Source organism: Emydura macquarii, unplaced genomic scaffold, assembly GCF_026122565.2.
Source record: "Emydura macquarii macquarii isolate MOO-44397 ecotype Brisbane River unplaced genomic scaffold, CSIRO-AGI_Emac_v2 contig_2768, whole genome shotgun sequence".
Classification (NCBI taxonomy): domain Eukaryota; kingdom Metazoa; phylum Chordata; order Testudines; family Chelidae; genus Emydura; species Emydura macquarii.
Genome location: NW_027132905.1, coordinates 39916259 through 39940437, shown reverse-complemented (window position 1 = coordinate 39940437; position 24179 = coordinate 39916259). Strand labels below are relative to the sequence as shown.

At 44.0% G+C, this 24179-nt stretch overlaps 1 protein-coding gene across 2 annotated transcripts in view; it reads left to right on the top strand.

The window, feature by feature from the left end:
- Positions 1 to 22418, top strand: part of PLCH2 (phospholipase C eta 2) — a 276235-nt gene extending 253817 nt beyond the window's left edge. Inside the window, exons 18-22 of one of the 2 annotated variants that reach the window (XM_067567156.1) lie at positions 323 to 407; positions 1043 to 1189; positions 2562 to 2641; positions 14344 to 14683; positions 19407 to 22418. In XM_067567156.1, the coding sequence (XP_067423257.1) occupies positions 323 to 407; positions 1043 to 1189; positions 2562 to 2641; positions 14344 to 14683; positions 19407 to 21094 (2340 nt within the window). In that variant the 3' untranslated portion in view covers positions 21095 to 22418. Of the gene's footprint in view, positions 1 to 322; positions 408 to 1042; positions 1190 to 2561; positions 2642 to 14343; positions 15404 to 19406 lie in introns of both variants that reach the window. The other variant, XM_067567155.1, reaches the window with a different exon arrangement.
- Positions 22419 to 24179: the final 1761 nt, after the last annotated feature.

Here is a 24179-nt window from a genome sequence, read left to right as displayed (position 1 = left end):
TTAAAGCTTCTACTTAGATGTCCATTGAGATTAAAGATATTCAAATAGACATGACTGTTAAAATGGGTGTTACAGCTAACAGCAATTTGAATCAATGGGAAAGTGTTCACAAGTTAGTATAGACTGATGATGCTGATTAAGGTTAGTATGTTTTATAGTGTGATGTAGTCCTACATCTTTTAGCAGCTTAGTGACAAGTTACTCATATACCCATGGCTCTTGCATCTGCAATAGTGTGTGACGCCTGTGTGGTGAAGATAAGGATATTACTTGATTTCTATCTTTTCATTTTTAAACATATTCTTTCCTTTCTCTTTTCCAGATTATAGATCCATTTGTAGAAGTAGAGATCATAGGGTTACCAGTGGATTGCTATAAAGAGCAAACCAGAGTAGTTGACGACAATGGTAAGACCATGGTTTTTTTTATTTCCCCCCTGCCATTTAGTACCCACTTGATCCTGAAGTTTCATCCCATGGAGGCAAAACGGGCCAAACTTGGGGCCCATTGCTGCAAAGCACTTAGGCACATGCTTAAGTGTTGTTAACTTCAGTGGTGCTTACACGCGGTGTTGTGTTTTGCTGAGTCAGGGTCCAAGGCAGCAAGTGTCGTGTAACTAGGATCTTGATGCTATGAGATCAGACACACAGATCCATCTGTGTATTTATATCTCACTCCTCTTCATTAGAGAAGGGCAGTGGTTGGGACAGAAGACTGGAAGCTAGCAACTTCTCAGGCCCATCGATTCCCAGTTCTGCCACCTGGTCGACCTTCAGAAAAGAGAGACATTTTTATGAGAGAAATTAAAATCCTGCATCTCTTACACCATCAGAGCTCCCACTGATATGAGTGGGAGTTCTGAATGTGCAAGGCATACAGAATCAAAGCCTTTATGCTCGTCTGAAGTGTAGGAATTACAGTGTAGACAGCCTGCCTGTTCATTGCCTCACCTTAGCAAGAACTAAATGGGATTCAGTCCCATGGCTGGAGCTCATACGTGCTACTGCAATTTAATATTAAAAGCTGATTCTCCAATTCCCAGGTTTCAATCCAATGTGGGAGGAGACGCTGGTGTTTACTGTACACATGGCAGAGATTGCGCTGGTTCGGTTTTTGGTGTGGGATCATGATCCAATTGGGCGGGATTTCATTGGACAGAGGACAATAGCTTTTACCAGTATGATGCCAGGTAAGGCAGTGCGCTCTGTCTTGGTGACATGCAGAATTGATTGGCTGAGGCCTTTTTCTATGAAATTCCTATATTGTGACAACTAAAATATCCCCCTGGGCAGATTTACCATGTGTGCATATAAATATGCATCTGCATTGGGAAGTTGTCGTGGGCTGGTGGCTAGAGCAGGAGACTGGGAAGTCATGACTCCTGGATTCTCTACGCAGGTCTGCCACTAACTCGCCGTATGACCACAACCAAGTTGCTTAACCTCCTTGGGCCAGATTTTCAAAAGTGCTCAGTGTCCAGAAGGTCCCATTAAGAACAAATTCTAGCTACTTATTTAGATACCTGTATGGAAGCTGGTGTTGCGCTTTTTGAAAATATGGTCCTTGGTGCTTTAGTTTCCCCACTTGTAAAATGGGGTGATGACACTTGCCTCTATCACAGGCATGTTATGCAGTTTAATTAGTGAATGTCTTAAGATGCTCAGATTTAAAAGTGCTATTGGGTAGAAGTGCAAAGAGTCAGGAGGGAACTAAGAAAGCACTATAGCTAAGCATGCTGGACTGGAAAGACTACAGTAAATGATCTATTTCTCTCGGTCCCGTTGTGCTGCAACTTTTTATCCCCCCTCAAATGTATTATTATTATTTGGCAGCTATTGGCTTTTGACAGCATAAATAAGATATGGTGACTTTTGTAGACTGTGGGGCTAACTTCAAAAGCCTTCCTGAAAGAAGCTGGAGTCTCATTTGGTCTTATGTTTGCTGGCATCTCATCAGTGGCCACAATTATTGTCGGTGCTAGTTGAAAGTAAAGCAGTCGCTAGTTGGGCTGCTGGTGAGATCCAGGAACTTGTTTTGTGCTTTTATTTTTGTTGTTGTTTTTGGTTTTGGGTTTTTTCAGTCTGTTTCCTGCTTTTTCTGCAACCTTATTTCACATGAAAGCACTCTGTATGTATAGCTTTTTTCTTTATCCTTCAAAGCAGAGGAAACAAAGGTTTATTTGCAGGGATGGAGGGGAACCCTACAACCCCTATCTGGGTAACGAAATTTTGATTGTAACGTCTGCTGCAGAATTAATAATGGTTCCAAGCCTGTAAGGGACAAGCTGATCAATTATAAATTGAAGAATTGACAATAGCAATAGTGGAAAGTGGAAAAAATAGGGTGACTTTTTTTTTTCTCTAATAAGAAACAGACGGGAAAAGATCATTTGTACATGGTGTAGCTGTCACACAAATCAAGTGTGGCAAGCCTGCACAGTGATTGGCCATGGCTGGGAGAAAGCTTGTTAAAATGTTTTTCCTCTGGGTAGAAATGGAAAGTCTGTAGTGATAGGAGGCTCTCACCTCCTCTCTGTCAGCTCTGCTCGCTCTGTGTTTCAGGCTATCGGCACGTGTACCTGGAGGGCATAGAAGAGGCGTCCATCTTTGTGCATGTAGCTATTAATGACATCTGTGGTAAGGTGAGTGACTGCAGTGGCCTGCGTTTGTTATTGCGCTGGCAAGGTTTGTACCATGCAGGGAGGGGGGCAGCCCAGGGGTGGAATCCAAAATGCTGCAGCTCTGTGGTTTTTATAGTAGCCTGAGATCATTTTAAACATCCGTGTAGCATAAGCAGGTGGCATAACCAGATAAGGAACATTTCCCCCATTTCACGGACAATAGATTCCTATCTAGATACCCCCTTAAAATGCTTTGGTTCTGGGGCATTCCTCCCTGCCTTCCCACTCCATATTGCTCCCAATGAAGGGCCAAATCTTGACTCAGTTTTTACGCACTCCTTACTTCTTTTGGACAAAACGTGGCTAGGAACTCTGAGGTAATGCAGAAGTGACTGTACTGAAATGGCAGAATTCAGCCCATTGGCATCCATGGCGAGTTTGCCTGAATAAGGTCTTGGGGATTTGGCCAAAGTGTTCTGCTGCCGGATGCGGCAGCACAAACTGGGGACAGCCTGCTTGTTCGCTGAGCAGGTTCTCTCTCTGCACCACCACACCTCTCCCCAGGCAGCTGGGCATGTCTTCCAGCCCTTGTGGGGGAAACAGAAGGAAATGGCGCATTTAGACCATATAACAATCTGTTGGGCTGTCTGTACATAACATAACACATCCTTTGGTGGTTTCTGAACACACACACACCCCCTTTGTAACATGGACACAAACACTCTGTCATGCAAAACGAAGGATCCAGCCACCCCCTAATGCATTACGTCATTTGTGGACAGCTCCTAAAGGTCCAAAGGGGACAGCAGCACTGTGATGAGTGATAGCATTTTATAGGCAGGGGTGGCCCTCCGCACGTGTGTGTGCATGCATATGGTGGGTCTAATATATTTGGTGCTGGGTTGGAGCTCCTAAATTAAAAGTGCAGCCCTGAATTGTTGGGTGCTTTCTGGCTGCAGAGTGTATGCCGTGAGTGCTCTGTCGCCCTGACGCTTTTGCATTTTAAACGTAGCGCTGAAGAGTTGCCAGCTTGGAGACTTGATCCCTGCTGCTGCCCTTTTGTTTTTGGGTGTGTCTTTGACACTTGTTGAGTTGAGAAGTGTGCAGAGGAAGGTGGCACCTCTCTCCTGGTTGTGGTGCTCACTGCTCACTCTCCACCTGCCGTTCACCTGTCCAGCCTCTGTCTTGCTTCACATGCAGTCAAAATACACCTGCCTTAATGACGTTTCAATTTCATATGAATAGTTCCCAGGTTGAAAGTACAGCCCGAGCTTCAAGCTTCCCCCATAGCTGAGTTTGAGACTCTTTTCACTGCAGCCCATAGCATTTAGTTACACATCTCCCATTACTTTTTTTAATGATAGATGTGTGGCTAAATCCCTGCAGCGTTTTGAAAAACTCAGCGGTTTGAATAAGGTCATAAAAGAGGAGCAGCAGGCTGCAATGTCAGCATTCTGACAGCAGGAGACAGTATTGAACAGGCTGGGAATCCTCTTCTCTAGTGTTGCTCATTTTAGGATAATTTTTTTTTAGTAGTGTAGTTTTTTTAGGTGAATCCTAAAATGGGAACGAGTTGGGATAACTCACGGGAAAGCTGCATTTGGGAGCATAGAGAGAGGGGATTTCTGGAAGGGATGTCACACTGGTCATTTTAGTTAGTGCCTCTAAAAGGAGAAGAATGTCCAGCTGTGTTGCTGCCCAGGTATCTAATGCCTGAACTGACACATTTCTGGCAGATACGGCTCCCTTGTGACTTTGCTGGGAGCCTGGTCTGCAGCGTCTGACCCAGGAGGTCATTTTTCTTGTGAGAGGAGCAGGAGACATTAAAGCTTTGGGTGAGAGGGAAGTGGCTGGTGCTGGTCTGGGAAAGGCTGAGAGTAGCTGGATGAAGAGCAGTAACGTGGTCAGTGTTAGATGTTCCAGCCTATAAATGGCTTGGAAAAGTCCAGGTCATTAGAACGGTCCAGTTAATGCCAGTCTTCAGGAACAGGAAAACAAACGGCAGGCTGAGAATAGTTATTACAAGACTGATTCTGCCTGAACTATGCTGCTACATCCCTGAAATCGAAGCAGTTGCCCAGGTGTAAATCAGACCTGCTTTGGCCTTCTATAATTCTGTGGGAGAAGGATGTGGTTTGGCCCAGTGACCTCCTTTCAGGCATGTGCTCCCTGGCCCTGATTCAAGCTGCATCATTAGGTTTTACCCCACAAACCTCTATTGGATTCTGGGGTCGCTGTGTGTAGGCTGATTGCCTCTTTCCTGGCCCCTTTTGTCCCATCATGCACTGGGAAGGCCAGATGTTCAGGGCCCCCCAGGCCAGTGGCTGGTGTGTGCTGAACTGGGCAATGAAGGTGAAGCAAAGCATCTCAGGACAGTACCCATTGCCCTATCCTGCAGTTCCCTAACGGTACCTCTCTGCTCCACTAACCCAGCTATCGAGCTGACTGTCCCGCCACCCCGACCCTCCCAGGGTTGACTCTCCTGAAGGCAGGTCATGGGAAGAGAATTGATAGAATTTACCAAAGCAAAACTTTTCCTAAATCTAAGTTCTCCTCCCTGCCCCAGTCATAATGCTACAGAACAAGCGCAGTCTTCCCTCCCTCCTGAGGATGTGTGTGTTCGTGCTGTTACAGCTACTGTGTGCTAGAGGGATGGTGCGATGTGATGCCCTCCATCAGAGGACACTTGGTCTGTCTACTCTGCAGTTAGACACCCTTGGCTGGTCCAGGCCAGCTGACTCGGGCTAAGGGGCTGTTTAATCGCAGTATAGACATTCGGGCTCAGGCCGGAGCCCGGGCTCTAGGATCCTCCAAAGTAGGAGGGTCCCAGAACTCAGGCTGCAGCCTATCTAGCAATTAAACAGCCCCTAGCCCCGACCCCCTGAACCCAAGTCAGTGGGCATGGGCCAGCTGAGGGTTTTCAATTGCAGGGCAGGCATATGAGGTCTGGTTGTGAGATCTGTTTGCATAGGCAGTTCCATAAATGTGCGTCGGCTGTGGAAAATAAAGCCAATCCAGACTTTTGTCCCAAATCCAAACCTGTTGAGCTCCCCTGTTTATACACGCACACATTTCAGGTTTGAAACCATTTAATTTGTTTTATGAATTTTCACCGGCCTCCCCAGTTCTCAGTTCCAGCTGGGATGGGAAGCCGAAGAAGCAAAATAATACCTGGAGAGCTGGGCCTGGTGCTATTTCTGACCCCGCCCGAGCTAGGAAACCTTCGGAACCTCCAGAGAATGTCTGCTGGGTCCCATGAGATCCTACAGTATCTCCAGTTGTGCTCAGATGCTTTGCTGAACTGGAGATGCCCCTAGCCTTGGAGACTGTATCACTGATGGACCAACTCACAGTTACCAGCCACCATAAAACTGTTTTGTTGTGTTTGCTTTGGGCCTCTGTTTTTGGAGCAGTGCTCAGCATGCTCCACTTTGCCCATATTTGACCTGCCCTCTTCCATCCCTCCACCCCCACAACCAAACCAACCAGGAAGGAACAGCTACCATTGTAACCCTTGCTGTAAACCCTTGCCATAGACAAAGGAGAGAAAAAAGCCAAACGATTACCAGTGCTGCACATCATAGTACCCAGGGGATTCTTTAATTCCAGAGAGCTTGATCTATTAAGCAGCTTCTACAGCTTACATCCTGTACGTCCCAAACTCTACATAGCACTTAATTACTGCAAACTCCAGAATGGGGGCGGATTGTCTTTTTTTTAAGCTAGAGGTGGGTGCAGGGTGGAGACCTCCTATTCTATTTGACAGATCTCTTTGGGACTTTTATCAGTGGCCCCAGGGGATTGGAGAGGGGACACAGAGAGAGGGAATGTTGTATCAAGGGACTATTCAGCTTTCATTACTTGCTGACTTTCCTCCATCTGGATCGGAGCTGCTTCACATCTGGCCCCTTCTGCTACAAAATTAAAAAGGAGATGGGCTAGCCATCTGAAGATGCCAAGAATGAAAACAAACTTGTGGCTAAGGGTGCAGGATAAGAAAGAAGAGACTGTAAAATAACAATAGGCTCTGGCTTTTGTATCTATACCTACGAAGGTGAAAGGCCTTATGTAGCCTTACTATTCCCCTGAGCCATCCAACTTCCCAGAACCATCTAAGACTCTCTTCTCTCATTAAGTGAAATCCTGGTCCCATTGAAGTCAATGGGGCTTTGCCAGGAACCTCTGGGGGCCCAGGGTTGCACCTTTTGTTTTTAAATGCATGGCCATTCTCAATCTTGGAAGTCAATTAAATTTAGAAGGGACATATTCAACACTTTTTCCTCTTTCTTTTTTAAAAAAAAATTCTTGAATGTGCTGGGGTTTTTTATGTGGTCCTAATTAAAGGCAGGGCAAAGTGACAGGAGATTCTAATTAGGGCAGCAAGAAATAACAAAATAAACAATAAAGACTTTGTTTCAGTTCAGAGAAGTCCAAGGGGAAGCCAGGGAGCATCTGATGCCAGCCACTGATGGTCTGAGGGTAAAACTATTTCAAGTGTTGCCTGGCAACTGCCACAAGGGAAAGGGAAGGAAAGCACCCACCTGCCCAGCCACGTGCTGGGATCAGAGGGGATGAAAGGGGGAGCAGTAAGAAGATGAAGGCATTTAATTTCCAATTAAATTTTTTTCTAAGGTGCCCGCTTCCTTCTAGTCCATACTGAGCTATAGCAATTGGGTGAGCATTTCGCTGCTGGTGGACAGGCATGTGGTCTCTGGTTTTGTATCCATTTACCTTATTAAATTCTTAGATGCAGAGAAGTTGCGTCTCTTTCAGTCCTGGTCATCTACAGGTCAAGTTCTACTGTGACTTCTCAGTGCACCCTCTTGTGTAACGGCGAGAAGAAGGCGACCTCGTAAATCATAGTCCTCCCTAATCTTTGTGAATGTTTCCTGTGAGGAGTCCTGAGCTCCCTCTCATGGGGCTGTTCCTTGGTTTAACTGCTCCTAAGAAGTTTTTTCATCTGTCTAAATTTGCCCTTCTCTAGTTGAAGGCAGGAGCTCCCTTTTAATAAATCCTTGATTAGTCTCACATAATTTGCTTTTCTTGATTTCTCCATTTTCCCCTGGACTAACTTGCTGATAGATCATTTTAATTTGCAGCAAGGTGACACATCTGTTTAAACCTTTACAGCAACTTTTGGGTTGTTGGATTTTTCTCAGAATGCTGTCTTACACAAGTCGTTATCCTTAAGCACATCAAAGGCGCCCTGTTGCATCTTGCTGTTTCATCCCTGTCTTTATTGCTTAGCTTCCAATCTACTGAGCTGATTTGTTTTCTGATTTCTTTATTTCCTTTTCATGCTCTCAATATATTAAACCCCCCTTGTTGCTTCTCATTACCACTGCAGATTCTTTAGCTTCGCTGGCGTTAATATGCTAATGCTGAGCTCTAACTTCATGAAGGCACAGCTTTTTAACGAGCTGGTGGACACTTCCAATCACATACTCTACAAAATAGGAGGCAAAACAGCCCCTGCCCTAGGTCTCCGCCTCGCACAACACCTGCTCACCCTAGTCTCTTTGAACCACGTTCTGCCACCCTCATGTTAGGTAGTACCTGGACATGTAAGTAGACTCATTGCAATGAACAGAACTGCAGATGGGGGTAAGTTCCGACTCAATTAGAGCGAAAATGGCTGTATCTGACCCACAGTCTGCTTCTGGCGTGCTCCCCAGGTGATTATAAAGACTGTCATCAACAAGGCAACTGTAGCCTCCATCTGAGCCCCTAGACCTCTTGTTAGCTTGGACCTTTTGGTTATTTGCTTGGATCAACTTCTGTTGTCGCTTTGCTAAAGTTTAGAATCTCCTGAATTTCAGCCTCTTAGCAATGTTGCTCTAGTTTCTGTGGTTTTGTCTGGTTCTCAAATTGCTAAATCAGTTCCTATTTTGTTTAGATTTAGGGCCAGATCATGAGATGGTGTAAAGCTATGCTTTTATTGGAGCTATGCCCAGTTTACACCAGCTGGGGAATTGGCTCACTGATATCAGTGAAGCTATTCTGTTTTATACCAGCTGAGGAATGAATCTTTAAACTGAAAGGATGTTGGCTCCAGTTTTTCAAAAAGGGTTCAGCTCCGCTCCATGTTTCTGTCTGGGTATAAGTGCTAAAAGACTTTACAGGCATTAAAATTTGCTGGTGTTAGACATGCTATAAAATGTCCCCATATTTCTATGCAAGAGCAAAATGGGAGGGTGCTTCTGCAAATCAAGCTCATTGTGTCTAACGTTGCTTATAAATAAATAAAAAATAAATGTTGCTTGTAAATAGAGATGGTTGGCAAATCTGTGAGTTGTTTTATTATTATTATTTTCAACCAAAAAGGGGGAACATTCTTAGTAAAAAAAAAAAACATTAAACCCCTTGTTCCCCCTGCCCCAGCCACCATTTTCCAGCCAACTTCACATGAAAATATTTTTTTCTTCATTTGAGAGAGAACCCTGGGTTGATCATTGGTAGGAACCTGTGTATATGTCTTGATCATGTTAATTTGGGTGGTTCTGTGCAGTGTTTATCTTATTGGAACAAACAAATTTTCAAAAACAATTATCAATCAGTAGAGATGGGTCAAAATCAGACCATATATCCAACTCTTTCCCCATACACATAGGTCAATAGCATGTCACATCTCAAAACAACCATAATCAATCCCTGGTTTTGCCCGTCCGTCCTTATTAATTTATTTGCTCCAGTGCAAATGTTGTTGTTCACTAGCATTCCCCTAACTTCGATATTGCAGCTTCTTTGATAACTCTCAGTTGCAAAAATAGGCTGCCCCAATGCCTCTAGTTAACCTACAACCTCTTTATGGATTGTTCTGTCTCCTAGCGATGATCTTCTGTTGCTGTCTCTTCTGTAGTCTATTCATGTATTGTGGAATTTCTCATGTTTTTCTAGATGTGCATATCTCTTAGATCCTCCCTCAATGTTGTTTTGTGTCTTACTTGCCTTTACTCTGTCTGTTTGTGATTTCAGTGGACTTCTCTATGTCAAAAAAAATCTACTTTTAGAAGCAGAGCATTTTTAGGAGCCTTGAAGGTACCCCCTCCTGACTCAGGAAGGTGTAGTCAGCACCACCACACACTTGCATGCCTCTAATCAGTGAACTCATTAGCATTGGTGTTTCCTTATTAGCATTTTGAAGCTATTCAACTCATAACATGGATTGTGACGTTTTACTTGGTCAGTTTTGTCGGGTCATTGATCAGCTAGAGAGCTCACCATTTATGAAGCAGATCCAGGATAAAAATCTTTCTTTTTTCCCCCTCCCTCTCTCTCTCACTTGCTGTTTCATGTCTCACATCCTAATATCTTTTTTTTTTAAAGCTATATTTCAAATCACTTCCTTCAGCTGTCTATGATATCATTTAATATAATATGCTTATGTTTTGGGAAAGTCAACTGTAAGGACAAAAGGGTCTGGTGCTGATTTCTATACGTCTGCTTTGAAGAAGGAAATGCCCACCACTCTTTGCAAAAGCTGGAATTGGAGCTGAAAGCAGATATTCTGGATCTTCTTCTAAATGACTCTTGTTTTTATCTTTTTTTTAAACCAAATTTGCACTGGATTTGGGATCTTGAATCAGTAATTTGATTCAAGCATTAATGGCTAATCTAACAAAAATGCACCAAATAAGCTAGAATGATACCTGGGGCCCTTCACTGCACATCACCCATTCCATCAGTGGGTTTCTTTTGTTTTAATTGGGGTTATTTGTGTATGTGTGTGTTTGGAGATTTTTCTGAATTTTGCAAGTATTTTGTAATGGGTCTGGTTATCATTTTATAATAGTAAATCAGTGCACTTGCCAACTTGTCTCAATTGGATTCTGCTTGGAAATATTTTGGCTGGTATAATATATTTCCCGATCTGGTTATTAGCAGACGTGGTTGCTCAACAACAAATGTTAAACCTAGCTTTGAATTTCTCCAGTGAAGGTGAGTCCACAACCTACCTTAACAGCTTGTTCTATTGCCCTAAATGTCACAGAGAGCTTATTGTTTGCAATGTTGTTAGAGCTGTGTTGGTCTCAGGATATTAGAGAGACAAGGTAGGTGAAGTAATATCTTTTATTGGACCAACTTCTGTTGGTGAAAGAGGCAAGCTTTGGAGCTATACAGTGCTCTTGAGGTTTCTTTTGCCCACACAGAGCTTATTGATATTTGACCTCAGTTTTCTCTGCCCTATACTGTCCTTGCACTGTCCTTATTGGCTTGTGGGAATAATTGGTCCCTGTCCTCTTTCTTTAAACAGTTACGTTTCTTCCTGATCATTTCTTCTTCACCCTGAAACATGCTTATTCTTGCCATGTATAAGGCTGATCCAAAACCCACTGAAGTCCAAAGAGAGACTCCCGTTGACTTCAGTAGTTTTGGATAAGGTGCATAAACTATGATTTTATGGGCTCGGTTCATAGGATGCTCTGGCTGCCCCAGTGTCTCAGAGCAGCTTTATACTCAGCCTCGCTGGCTAGTTGAACTAAATATGCAGCTGCTTTCTAGCTGTGAAGCCAGGCAGAGCAGGTTAAGCCGCACTGGTGATCTGACCCTGTGTTCTGGGGCAGGAAAGTAAATCATTTAAAATTCAATTGGACACTACTACATTTACAAATGGCATTGCAGAAATGTGACCTCATCTGTGACATCACAGGGCAAAGGATCCAAAGTGACTGCAAGTGAACTTCTAGGTGGCAACAATACTGATCAGATCAGTTGCAAACTCTATCTCATAGCTGATAAATTTCAAGCCCTGGCTTGTGGGACCTCTGATAAGAACATGTGTACTCCACTTGGCGCTCCAAATAGAGGGCAGAAATTACTCTGCTACCACAGAGGAATCTGATCAAACTGCAAACGTAATAGAATTCAGGGAGGGATAAACTGGGTAGAGGGGAAATTCCTAAACAGAAACAAGTTATATGCAAGATGCTCCAAGCACATAATCAAAAGAGCCCTTTATTGTGCATGAACTTTTTACTTAAAAAGTTGGCAAGTACACCTGGAATGTTACAGGAATGCTGAAACACTGTAAAATTCACTGAATTGTAAATCAACTGGGGGAGGGTGTGGGGAATTGTCTGTATTTAACACTTGGATAAACAGTGAAATGTATTTATTATGGTTGTGACTGGCTTTGCTTGTTTATAATGTGTTTCTACAGTTTGAAAATGTGCATAAGGGACATTGGAGGATAAGGTTGTATGGTAGGAATTGATTAAAACTCAATCAGATGGGTGAGGGAGGAGAGGAATCCATCTGAGAGATGGGACCATTTCTGTTGCTGATCCCTGGATCCCTTTTTTCCTGTGTGCTATTATTATTGCACTCATGTTAGTCTGCTTGGTGCTATAGAACAAAATGTGGCTCTTTATGTCCATATTGGATTTCCCTATAGTTACTAAAATATTTAAAGATTAATTTGAATGACAGGGTTATTTTTGTTGTTGTTTTTTTTAACGAGGAATGTGTTAGGTTTTTTTAATTGATGGGGCGTTGTCTGGTTAAAGTATCAGCTTAAAAATTGGAACCTCACATGTGTTACAGAGAGTGCCTTGGAGGATTAAAATTGGAATTTTTAAAAAAAATACATTTTTAACTTGACCCCATTGCTGCTGTTTGTGTTTTCAGCTATTGCGTGTCAATCATTCTGGACCATTCAGTTCTGCTTTGGACCCTGACCCTTGCACATCGTGTGCTCAGTTACTCCTGTGCAAAGTGTTAGGCTGTAGTGTAAACACAGCCTATATTGGTGAAACTTATGTGGAAAGAGTCCCTAGGGGCTGCATGTGTCGATTTGTGAGCCTATACGCTGCACTGCACTTTTTAAAGTCAGAGTCTCCCTGGACATTTCAGTGGACCTTTCTCTTATCCCACTGATGTCGGCAGAGTCCTCACCTCACTTAAGACTGTCCCAAGCCTCTGTCCTTTCAGTCTCATCCTGGGCCACCTCTTCCTTGGCTATGCCCTAGGCCATTCCCCTTTGCCAGCTGCCACCAGGAAAGGCACAAAGTCTCAGAGGAGAGAGAGCTGTGTCACCCTGCAGAGCAGTACTGCATGCCCTGGCACAGGGCTTCCCCCCAGCTAGCTCAAGAATGGCACCTGAATGTCCTGGAGCTGCTCCCAAATGCAGGTGCCCATCACAGGAAGGGTGCCATCTTGCTGTCTCTGTCACAATATTAAAGAAGTGTGAGGGCGGATGGCTAAAATGTTTTATAGCCTTTCAAATGAGGAGTGAGACAGAGTTCAAGCACCTTTCAGAATTACGGTGCTTATTTTTTCCCTATAGTTACTAAAAATATTTAAAGATCAATTTGAATGACAGGGTTATTTTTGGTTTTGTTATTTTTCATGAGGAACGTGTTGGGTTTAATATGTTAAAACATATTAAAAATGTGCATTACAGCAACTTTGAATGTCTCTGATTACCCTGATAAGCCAGTTTCTTGAGTCCCACAATGATGGCACTCAACAAACGGACAACAACGTTACACGTATAATGTTCATAGAAACTTCTTGTGGAAGTGATAGTTATGATATTAGGGTCTGATCCAGCTTCTATTTCAGTCCAGGGGAGTCTTCCACTGACTTCAGTGTGAGTTGGATGAGGACCTTAAAAAAATATTGGGTATCGTGAGTTATTCTCTAGCTAAAGCCCTTTAAGAGTATACTGCTGTATTTATCTAAGGCAGCCCATTAATCAACTCCCGGACTCTCCAATGTAAAGCTTCCTAGAGATGGGTGCAGGTAGGTTTGGCAAGATAAAGATATCAGCCGTGCGTATCCAGGGAACAGCTTGCTGTTCTTTTTTGGAGTGTTTTATGTAGCTGGCTTATATGAGCACCACATTCATTTCCCCTCCAACCAGGTCATATACCTGTAACTGGCTACAGAACAGCAGGAAGGGGGGAAATATGTTCTTTTAAATTTGGTGTTCCTACTATTAAATTATTTTTAATCATTAAAACACTTTCAGGGTTTGTTTAAATGGCTAATTTATGTTTAATTTTAAGAAGTGTTATTGTTTTTAAAGGAAAGCAGTAACTTTACAATGAATGTGTAAGCCTCTGCTTATTCCTGGACCCGAATGATGAGTTGATTGCCTCTTCTCCACCCACAGCCAAAGGTTCTGCTCTATATCATCATAGTGAGCATGTGGGTGTGAATCATTTACACTTGCAGATCTCATTGGAAGGCTGCCCCACAATCTGTGTCATGGAGATAGCAAAGCAATAACTACTATTTTGAAAAAGTTCCTTGAAATTCTTCCTTCAGAGCCCTAAGGCTGTACATTTCTAGGTACCCCAAAGCTTGCTGCTTTCCATAGGCATTAGGGCACTCTGCACCTTTCAGAATGAATGTCCTTATTTTGTGTTTTTCACCCCAATATCTTGTCCCCGTGGATTTCTTTGTAAGTAGATGTGTAGCACTAATACAAGGATTATTACTACAAGAATAAAACTAAAGGAAGGGTCATTAATACAGGGATAAAGTTGGTTGGAAAAATGTAAAACAACATTTCAGTGAAAAACAGTGATGAAATTCTGCAAAAGTGTTTGCCTTTCTCCCCTCCCCGCCATTTTCCAACCAGCTCTGGTGCTGGACAGTGACATTTTGGCAGGAATCGGGGGACGGGGGCACTCCTTTGCACTTTACTGCACCTAAGTACTTGTGCGCCAGGGCAGAGATGCACATCTTCTATTACGGGGGTTTCTTTTATTTTCCAGGTCAAGCAAGCTCTGGGCTTAAAAGGTCTGTTTCTCAGAAACCCAAAACAAGCCTCTCTAGACAGTCATGCTGCTGGTCAGCTCCATCGCAAACACTCCTTTAGCAGCCACATCTTACGGCGGACGGCCAGCGCCCCTACCAAGAGCCAGAAGAAGAACAAGAAGGGCTTTCCTGAGATTGCTATCGACACCAAAGACAACAGCTCTGAAGGGGCCAGTGAAGACCGTGAACTGGAAGACTCTTCACAGCCTCGCTTTGACAAAGAGCTGGAAAGCTCCTCTCCATCGCTGGCTCCCAGAGACAGTGCCAATGGAGAGGTACATGGCAAAGGGTTAAAAGGTAAGGCCCATAGTTCTGGTAAAGGTAAACGCCAAACCCGTACGCCCGGGGGTGCGACTTTCAGTGAGCCCACACGGAGGTCTGACAGGGTCCGTCTTCAGGAGCACCAGAATGAGAAACAGAGCGTCTTTGCACGCTGCGCCATCAATGGCTCTGGTAGGATCGGAATGGCAACCAATTGCATGAAATGCATGATTGGTTCCAAGGAGAGCCCAGATCTAGAATGCAAGTGGAGTGACCATGCTACCAGGCCTATCGCGAAAGACATGCTGCACCACGATCAGTATAGCAGTATAACGGGAGAGGAGAGGTTAGAACTAAAAAATTGGGGTATAATAGAGCAACCCAGGCCTCAGTCAGATTTGCAGACATGCAGCAGCTTCGGACCTGTGAATGATCAACCAAGGAGCACTCAGTCCTGTGTGACTCCAGGGAAGAAAAATGGTGAAACTAAATGTCACGGGATGAAAGCTCATCCCCGGCAGAGGTGGCAGTGCCAGTCAGGTGGCAAATATGGAAGCACTGTCAACTTGGTGACAGCCAGCAATGGCTCGATATCCTCCAACTCCAGCAGCCTAGAGAGCCTTGGAAGTCCAGAATTCCCCAAGCGCTGGTCTGAGAATTCCCGAAGGCAAGTGGGCACCCTTCAGAGGGAAATGAATGCCTTGTTCGTTCAAAAATTGGAGGAAATTCGAAGTAAATCCCCTATATTCTTTACTGGTAAGACCAGATTTTCTTCACCCCATTTGCCTTAGATCACCTCATTGCCTTGGCTTCCTCATAGCTCCTCCCCTTAGAAGCTCCCACATTTTTATTTTGCCATCATAGCTCATTTTTTTCAATGAAAGAAAAACATTTCTGCATAAATGTTTGTTTTGTTCCCTAGCTGTGTCTGATCTAGATTGGTTCTTTCCATGCCTAGTGAACCATCTGCAGTAGCAAACCCATCAGTAGTCCATGAATGTGGAGTGGAGCTTTTAATCATGAATAGAGTATGATACTAAGTAAATTTTGAGACCCCCCCAACCAGAGCATCGCTTAGAGATTGAATGGGGAAAACAAAACTCCTCTCCACCCTGACTATTGTCATCCTCATTATCGTTTTTATCTATATTGCGCCACAATCGGATATGGACTCAGTTGTGCTAAGTGCTGTATAAACACACAATTAAAGACAGTCCCTGCCCCAAGAAGATTACAATCTAGATAGTCTCTATTTCAGCTACTAGTTATGGGCTGAATGCAGGAATTACTGGGTGAGGTTCTCTGGCCTGGGCTATGCAGGAGATCAGACTAGAGGAACATAATTGTCCCTTCTGGTCTTAAACCCTATGACTCTATAAGCTCCCAATCATGCAAACATTTAGGCACATGATTAACTTTAAGCATGTGATTTCAGTGAAGCTGACACACATGTTTTAAAGTGAAGTACTGACATATTTGCAAGGTGGGAGTCTACCATGGACATCCTCTTTCATTCTCTTAAAGAACACTGTCAAGAATTAAAATGATCATGTTTCTTTAAAAAAATATTGCTCATCTCGCTAATGACATCATAGATTATTAAAACTGAAAGTTGTTTCCCTCCCCCCCACACACATACCGTACTGTTCCCTGCCTTTGCCATCTGCCATCTTAAGGTTGTACATCTGGGATCTGTAAAGCAGCTAAGAGAGTTAGACACCCAGGGTAAAATTTCAGAAGCACTTAAGTAATTTAAGTGCTTTTGAATATATTACCGCCAACTCCCTTAAAATCAGTGCCGTTTTGTGCCTCATTATTTCAGCCTCCTTTGAGAACCCCGACTGAAGCCTAAAGAGGTTCTGGAGGTGAAGCCAAGACAGTTTTGCCCTCAGAGGACTGGGCTACTGCTTGTATCTTTTTAATTTTGTTGTAAACGATCTGCTCAGAACATCTGGATTGTGTTTTATCAGCAAGTCCCATGGTATGAAATTATACCCAAAACTGCAGAACCCTTCATGTGGCTAGATTTTTTTTCCCCCTAAGATCGAAGATTTGCAACATATGGAACCATTTACCCTTGTTTGTGCCAGCATCCCCACCCAGCCTTCTAAGTCACTAAAGAAATATTAAGATAGGCTCGAAATTTGATTAAATCCATCTGACTTCTCAAATGTAGAATCACAAACCTTTAAAATGATGAAAAAGGGATTTGGATTGCACGTTGATGAGCTAGTGACCAAAAATTAGGGTTGCATAAACTGCAAGCATTCTCCATCCACATGCTATTCCAGTGCACCGTGCAAAGACAATAGGCAGCCGGTACAGATCGGCTAAGATAACGACCCTTCAAAAATAAACACCGTGCTGATGAAAAGTGCCCGAAGGATGGGACAGGAAGCAGACGCCCTCTGCTTGGTCACAAAATAGAGAGAGCACTGGCAGCATCAGCGCGAGCCTTGGCTGATTTGCCATGCTAATGTGTCTCTGTCCACACTAACGGGACAGGCTTCATGGGGGAGAGGAGCGTTAATGTCTCATGGAATGTTCTGCCTTCATCACTGCCGAGTGCCCACAGTGATATTGGTCAGAACCACTGGTGGGGATTTTTTCACGTGGACACTTGCCTTAAAGAAACTAGACTGAGACACACACATACCCCAACACACTCCCTACTCGTGGCATATCGGTCACTGAACAGCGATCTAATGCTCCCAGGCACTGAGGTAGGTTGAAGCTCAGCCCCCACACTGGGCAGTGCCCGAGTCGACAGTTCCCGTGCAGGGCCTCTAGGAAAGGGATGTGTAGAAGAGGAGAATTCTTTCCTTCCTCCAGCCTGATGGCTTGGCATGGAGTCAGAGTGCAGTCACTAACACGGTTTGAGGGCTATGAAAGCACTGAGGTTCCTTGCCTGCCCTTAGTCAGTGTAGGAAACATACTCATTTGGGCCTGATGCAGGAACACTGACATTAGTGGGAGTTTTGCCATTAATTTCAATGGGGCAGATTTGGGCCTTTTCTTCCATTTGAGAGGAAAAGGGCTGAAGAAGGGAGAAAGTAGAAGCTACTTAACAGTCCTCACAGAAACCAGCCAGGCTGACTTTGGGCAGGGCATCTCCTTTCATGCAGTTAGACCATTAGACTGATCCCATGATTGAACCTGATCACCCAGGAGCTGTGGCTGGAGATGTTCCCCATTCACCTGAAGAATCCCATCCGGATGACAGCAGGGACCTGCCCCTAGGCCTGTCTGAGACATCTATCCTTGTTGCTGATTCTCCTTGCTGCATGCATGCCCTGCTGTGTGATACATTTTCTCTGTGTGTGTCTGTAGTGCAGCTTTAGGTGGAGTAATATTATGCTCACTCCTAGATAACCAGCATCTGCTGGAAAGCTCATTTGTGACCAGTTTGTAGTGCTACTTTTATAGCAACTTCAGAATGTCAAGTAAGGCAAAAATCACAGGGGAGTTCAGATTTATGTCACGTGTTCCCAAAACTTCCTTGAACAATTACAGATTTTCCAATTTCTTTAAACAAAAACCCTTGGTCTGGGTCCATTTTATGCAATCCATCGTGTGCTCTGGTTGGTCAAAAATTCTTAGGATCCTACAAGAAATGTGTTGTTATCTGTGTCTATTTCCCTCACCCTCCCCACTAATTGATCCTTTTATCTGCTCCCACCTTCCCTAAATTAACTGGATTTTTTTTTCCCTCTGCTCTGTCCTGTTGCACATGCTCACTCTGTCTCTGTAGTTAAGAACTGAAAGGACAAGCAAGTTAAAGGTAACTGTTTATTGAGTGTCACTGATGCCAACACTCTGTTGCCTGTGCTCCTTTTTAATTTCCATGCATCTTATAATTACCTCCTCCTTGTATTCCTAAACCTTCTGCCAAGCTTTGTTCTGTGGCTTTGCTAGTTCTTGGAGCATGTCTGCATTTTGATCAGGGGGCAGTCTCTCTCTCTCTCTCTCTCTCTCTCTCTCTCTCTCTCTCTCTCTCTTTTTTGGCATGAGTGTTTTGTATCTTAGGATATACAGTATAAAGAATACAACCTGAGCATCTGTGTTTTCAGGCAACTGGCTACTCAAGTAATCCCTCAAGAGTGGACTGCCAACTTTTGTTTTCATCAGCATGCCTTTGTGTGTGACCTTTGAAAAATAAATGACAAATTCATTTGGAAAAATAAGGTTATGCCGCTAATAGTTACAAAATGGGCAAATTGCTTAAATTTTTTTTTAAAAATCACTGCAATTTTCATCTCTCCTTCCCCTGTACCACCTTCTTCTTGAGATATAGTGGATGCCAGTCACACCACCAGCTGGTCAAGAAGCGATCTTCTGACTTTTGTTTCATGCTGGCCATTCTCAGTGCTGCAAATGATAGAGCAGTTCAGACTTTCTGTACAGACGAGGGACAGGATCAGAGTTGTAGGCATCAATATAAAGACAGGCATAAGTGGCTCTTCTTTGGATATGTGTAATTGGTGAAGTAACATGGTACAGATATGGTCAGAAGTGACTAGTAATTTTTGCATGTCTCAATTGGATGCTCAGTGCTTTCTGAAGATTGCATGTCTTCAGTTGGGCACCCAACATCACAATGAGTTACTTTTGAAAATCCTGGCCAACATTTCCAACAAATGACTGTTTTCGTAGCAAAGGGATATTCTATAAAATATACATTTGTAAGTGAATTAGCACTGTTGATAATTGATTAACTTTTGCATCTCCCATGTATTTTTCTTTCTCTCCCTCCCGTTAGATGTCTATCAATCCTCAATGCAGAGGTCAGTCACTTCTTTATGCAGCCTAGAAACTGTCACAGAAGAGCCCATCATTGCCAACAAAAAACAACATGCTGGTTCTTGCATCCCTCTGCCCATTACCCCCACCAGTGATTCTGAACAAGGGTCTGTATCTACTCATTCCATTGAATCTAGATTGGCAGGAAGTAACTCAAGAGACCAGCCAGAGAAAGCTCTTCTTGCTCATGAACCACAAGCATGCTTGGCTTCAGAAGACCAAGTGCTCACACAGGGACCTCTGGAAGATGTGGATGATTGGGAAAAGACCCATGGTAGTGGTGAAAACCAGTCCAGTTTGGCAGTGTATCCTCAACAAACCTGGGGGATGTTGGCGCCGAGTGATGCTTCCATCCATTCCACTGAAAACTGCCAGAAGCAAAAAGACCATGTAGATCAACTGTTACCAGATGTGAACGGCACTGCTGAATCCTTAAACCAGAAGGATGGTGCCATGGCCAACCCACCACGACCAAACCTCCTGAATAACAGCACACAGCCGAGTTTGCTTCCAGATGCTTTCCAGAGAATCCAGCCTGCCCAGGCTCTGGCTGCTTCCGTTTCTCTGACTAGCTCTTACGTGTTAATGAGGAGGTCGAAGAGCGAAGGGCACAAGAATTCTGACTATTCAGCCTTAATGAAAAGTCCAAGTAGCCTGTCCCCGGCAGCAGAAGTATACTCTGATGCCACTGTTAATGACCGAATCTGGAGCAAGCTAGATTCTAACAGTCACCGGGACAGCATGTCTTCCTCCTCCAGCATGTCATCCAATGACACTGTGATAGACCTCTCTTTGCCCAACCTAGCTCGCAAAAGCCTTCCAGATCTAGGTATGCATCATGAAAACATTGAGACCATTGCTGTGAGAAAGGGCATGCGCCCCCGGTCTGCTACAACATCTGGTAACGAAATGCTAGCAGTGACCAAGAGTAAATCCAATCCCAACCTGAGGTTCAGCCAGACGTCCGTTGATGAGCTTCACCCCAGGCCTCTGGCCAGGGATCCTCAAGATGCATTGTCCTCCATCCCAAGGAGGCATACCTGGAGCCGGCTCTACATGGAAAGTCTCAAACAGTCGTCTCTCAAGTCCAAAGCCCAGGACAAAGCTGGGACTAGCCAGGCAAAATCCAAGAGCCTTGGGGATCTCACCTCAGATGACATCACATGCACTTTCGAAAGCAAGTACCGGAGTATCAGCAGGAGCTTTGTCACTAGGTCGATGCGAGAGCAGCGCCGCTCCTCAGGCGTAAGGACTTCGGCCAAGCCCCAGGATGAGCTGACGGAGCAGCTGAAGAAGCTGACAGCCTTTCAGCAGGAAAATGACATCACCTCCCCCACTAGCCTCGAGCCAGTTGAATCCGAGGAGGAAGAGGAGGGCTTGCTCCTCCGCAGGTCGTCCTCTCGCAGCCAGAGCAGGGTGCGGTACATTGCCAACCGGGCCAAACAAGCCCAGGAGAGGCAGCGGCTGCAAAGCCTGGGTCAGATCAACGGGAATCCCATTGAGGAGCGGGGAAACCCAGAGGGAGCCTGCTGCATTGCAAAAGGGGTTTGTACGGATTCAGCTTCCCCCAGTCTGTTTACATCCCAGCTAAAAAACCAAACGGATTTCAACCAGGACACTGAGGTCTTCTTCATGCTAAAACTCTAATGCTGGGAAGCGCTGAACAAGGTCGATATTTACATTCCTGTCCAAGCAAAACTTGGAAACCCAAGAGGCATGAAATGCCCCCACACCAGATAACATTTCTTGGCCCCATTGAAGACAAAGCAACCAAAGAGAGTGGCTGTGAAGACATGGATGACAGTGTGTTGGACATCCAAAATTAGGGCAAGCCCAGTGGAGTCAATGGCTTGCAGATACGTCTTTAAGGGCCTGGAGTTTTGAGGTGGCTTATTTTGTTTTTTGTTTTGTTTTTGCAGCCTCTCATCTGGCCTTTTTTTCTATCTGGCCACCAATTTGCACCTGCCGTAATCTGTGCCCTCACGTCGCGTGGCTTCCCCTGTCTGCCTGGTTGCTTCCACCTGCCAGGTAAACCCTGACGTGACAATAGTGGTGCTATAACTGCTTGCTCCCGCAAACTGCAGATCCACAAAGGGAGGCATGGCTTTAAAATCTGGCCCCTGCTGTTTTTTTGAAGAGGCCGAAACACTCTGAAGGTGTCTTTTCTACCAGATAGTCAGAACCATAGTGTAACTGTTTTCTGTGTTAATAATCTAGCCAGTGGAGTCCACCACGCAGCTTGGTCTGTTCTGGTGAAAGTCCCCATTGCCTTGTCCTTTTAACTGAGGAAGAGAAATCTCATCATGTTCAGAAACCGTGCTTTTCTAACCAACTCTGTCTAGATATACAAACTGTGTCCAATTATTGTTTCAGAACCTATTTTTGAGGAAGGAAGAGGGTGCTAGAAAACAGACAGGAAATGTCTTCTATGGACTTTGTTTAGTTCAGCAATAGCTAAAACGAATGCTACTTTTCCTTTGAAAAGAGAATTGACCCTTATAGGTGAGATTTTAACCATGCTGCTGTACATAGCACCTTCAGGATGAATTTTTCTTTTTCTGTTCTGCACTGCCATGCAAGATTTTTGATCATATGTTTTAAAAAGATATATATATATATATATACACACACACATATATATATAAAAAGTTAGATGAACATATTTAGAATTAAAACCAACCTAAACAGAATAATTTTTTCATTTTTTAACCTTTTTTATTTTTAGTTTATTTTTGTCAGGTTATCATTTGTTGTTTATGAGACCAAATGTACATTTTATTGGTGGGGGAGGAGAATGTTTGTCGAGATGTGTTTTTTAAAGTGGAACTGAAGTTTTAATTTTATTTTCAGCCTTCCTAGTCCCTTTTATTGAGGGTATTTTTGTTTTTGGTTGTAACAATTCCTCTCTGTATATTTCAAAATCTATTTGTAGAACCGCCTGACACTACTCAAATAAAAGCATTTAACCTTTTTCAGTTTCTGGACAGTTTAGCTGCTGCTAAAGAAGAGAAGTTCCCAGGGTTTCCTTATGCTCCCTATATATTTTTGTTATGGAAATGTTTTGTTTTGTTTTGCTCACTTCCTTGGTACATGCCATTTAGATACCACCCATTTTAGGGTACCACACAGCTTAGTACATCAGTTCCACTGAAATGCAGCCCACTTTGGTTGGAGAGTGGCCTCTGATTGTGTCACAATATCTTGCACCACCATTATTTGAGGGGGTTGGCTTGGAGAAGGACAGTGGTGGCTCTAGATTAAAATCCCAGGTGGCCCTGCATCTTCCCCGTCTATGAAGGCCTGATCCGAGGACCTAATATGAAGCCCACTGAAGTCAATGGAGGACTCTCACTGAATCAGCTTTGGCTGATTCTCGTAGCGTTCCTCCATGGCTGCCAAGCTGTTCAGTGAAGTCTCTGTTGCTGCTTTTGAGCCCCCTGCTAGAATGTGCAAGACACAGTCCTAGGTGCCAGAGCAGGTGCGGCCTTATGGGTTATTCATTTGTCAGAGCTGTTCCATTACAGCGTCAGCAAAAGCCAGGCACGTTTAGTAGAATGGGGAGGGGGAAGGTAAATTTGGACTGTGTTCTCTGTTGGGCAATGTCCCGGTGGTACAACTTCTGTGGGGGAGGTTAAGCTTGACTGAAGACATGGTAGCAAAGTCTTTGCTCTTACGCCAAGGGCCCTGGGTCCTTACTGTCTGTGTAGGTTTCCTCCAAAAGTGCCACCCCCACACATGCCGTAAGGTGCATGTTACTCAGTTCATGCTACTCCATTCACAATCTACAATGGAAGGACAATCAACCTGCTTTGTGTTGCAGGGTGTCTGATACTCAATGGAGTCAGTCGGACCCACGGAGGGTAGGGGTCAGTTTGGCTACAAGCATTTCAGACCTGGATTTTGGATCATAAGACATCTTGTCAGACTGTAGCTAGTGATTTGATCCCAAGGCATAGAGGGAAGGCTGAGGGGGGGTTAACGTCTTTGACAGAGCTTTCAAAGTGACATTGAAATGTTATCATAAAGCAAAGTCAAACATCCTTAAATTGCCCCCTCCCTCCAGATTCAAGTTTGTCTCTCCAACTGCCAATCTGGACAAAAGCTTTGCTGGGCTCCAGGGGCACAGGGACTATGGTAACTCGTATTGAAGTGACCCAATGGTGTCTTTTGAGTCTCTGAGGAATAAGGCAGATCCATAAAGCAGAATGCACGGCTTGCCAGGACTCGTCCCTCATTGTCACCGATACAAAGCTGCTTTCATTAATATTCACAAGGCACCAAGTCAGACTCAAACGCCATTTATCATGGTGCTGAAAAGCTGCACTTATTTTTTTATACTTAAAACTAGAAATCCATAGTGCAGAGTGTGTCGGTTTAAGAATGTTAATAGTTTATTTTAAACTCCCCGGCTGGGCTCAGGTAAGGAGTGCGGAAAGGTGTTTAAAACACATGTTAATTTTTTTGGGGGAGGGTTAGGTTTTAATCCAGTTTCATAATCTGAGTCTCTGTATTCAACTAATTAAGTACCTTTTTATTTAACTAACACATCAGATGCAAGCCAAAACCATGAAGCACTTCTAACCATTTGACTTTTTTGCCTGCTTATTGATTTAACACCCTCTGGTTCATTTGGATTTTTTCACTTGCTTATAGGTCTATAGCAACTGCCTTCTAAATTCGTTTGGACAATTCGCCTTGTTGCAGTACACCCCAGAGCCAGTGAATGCTGCTG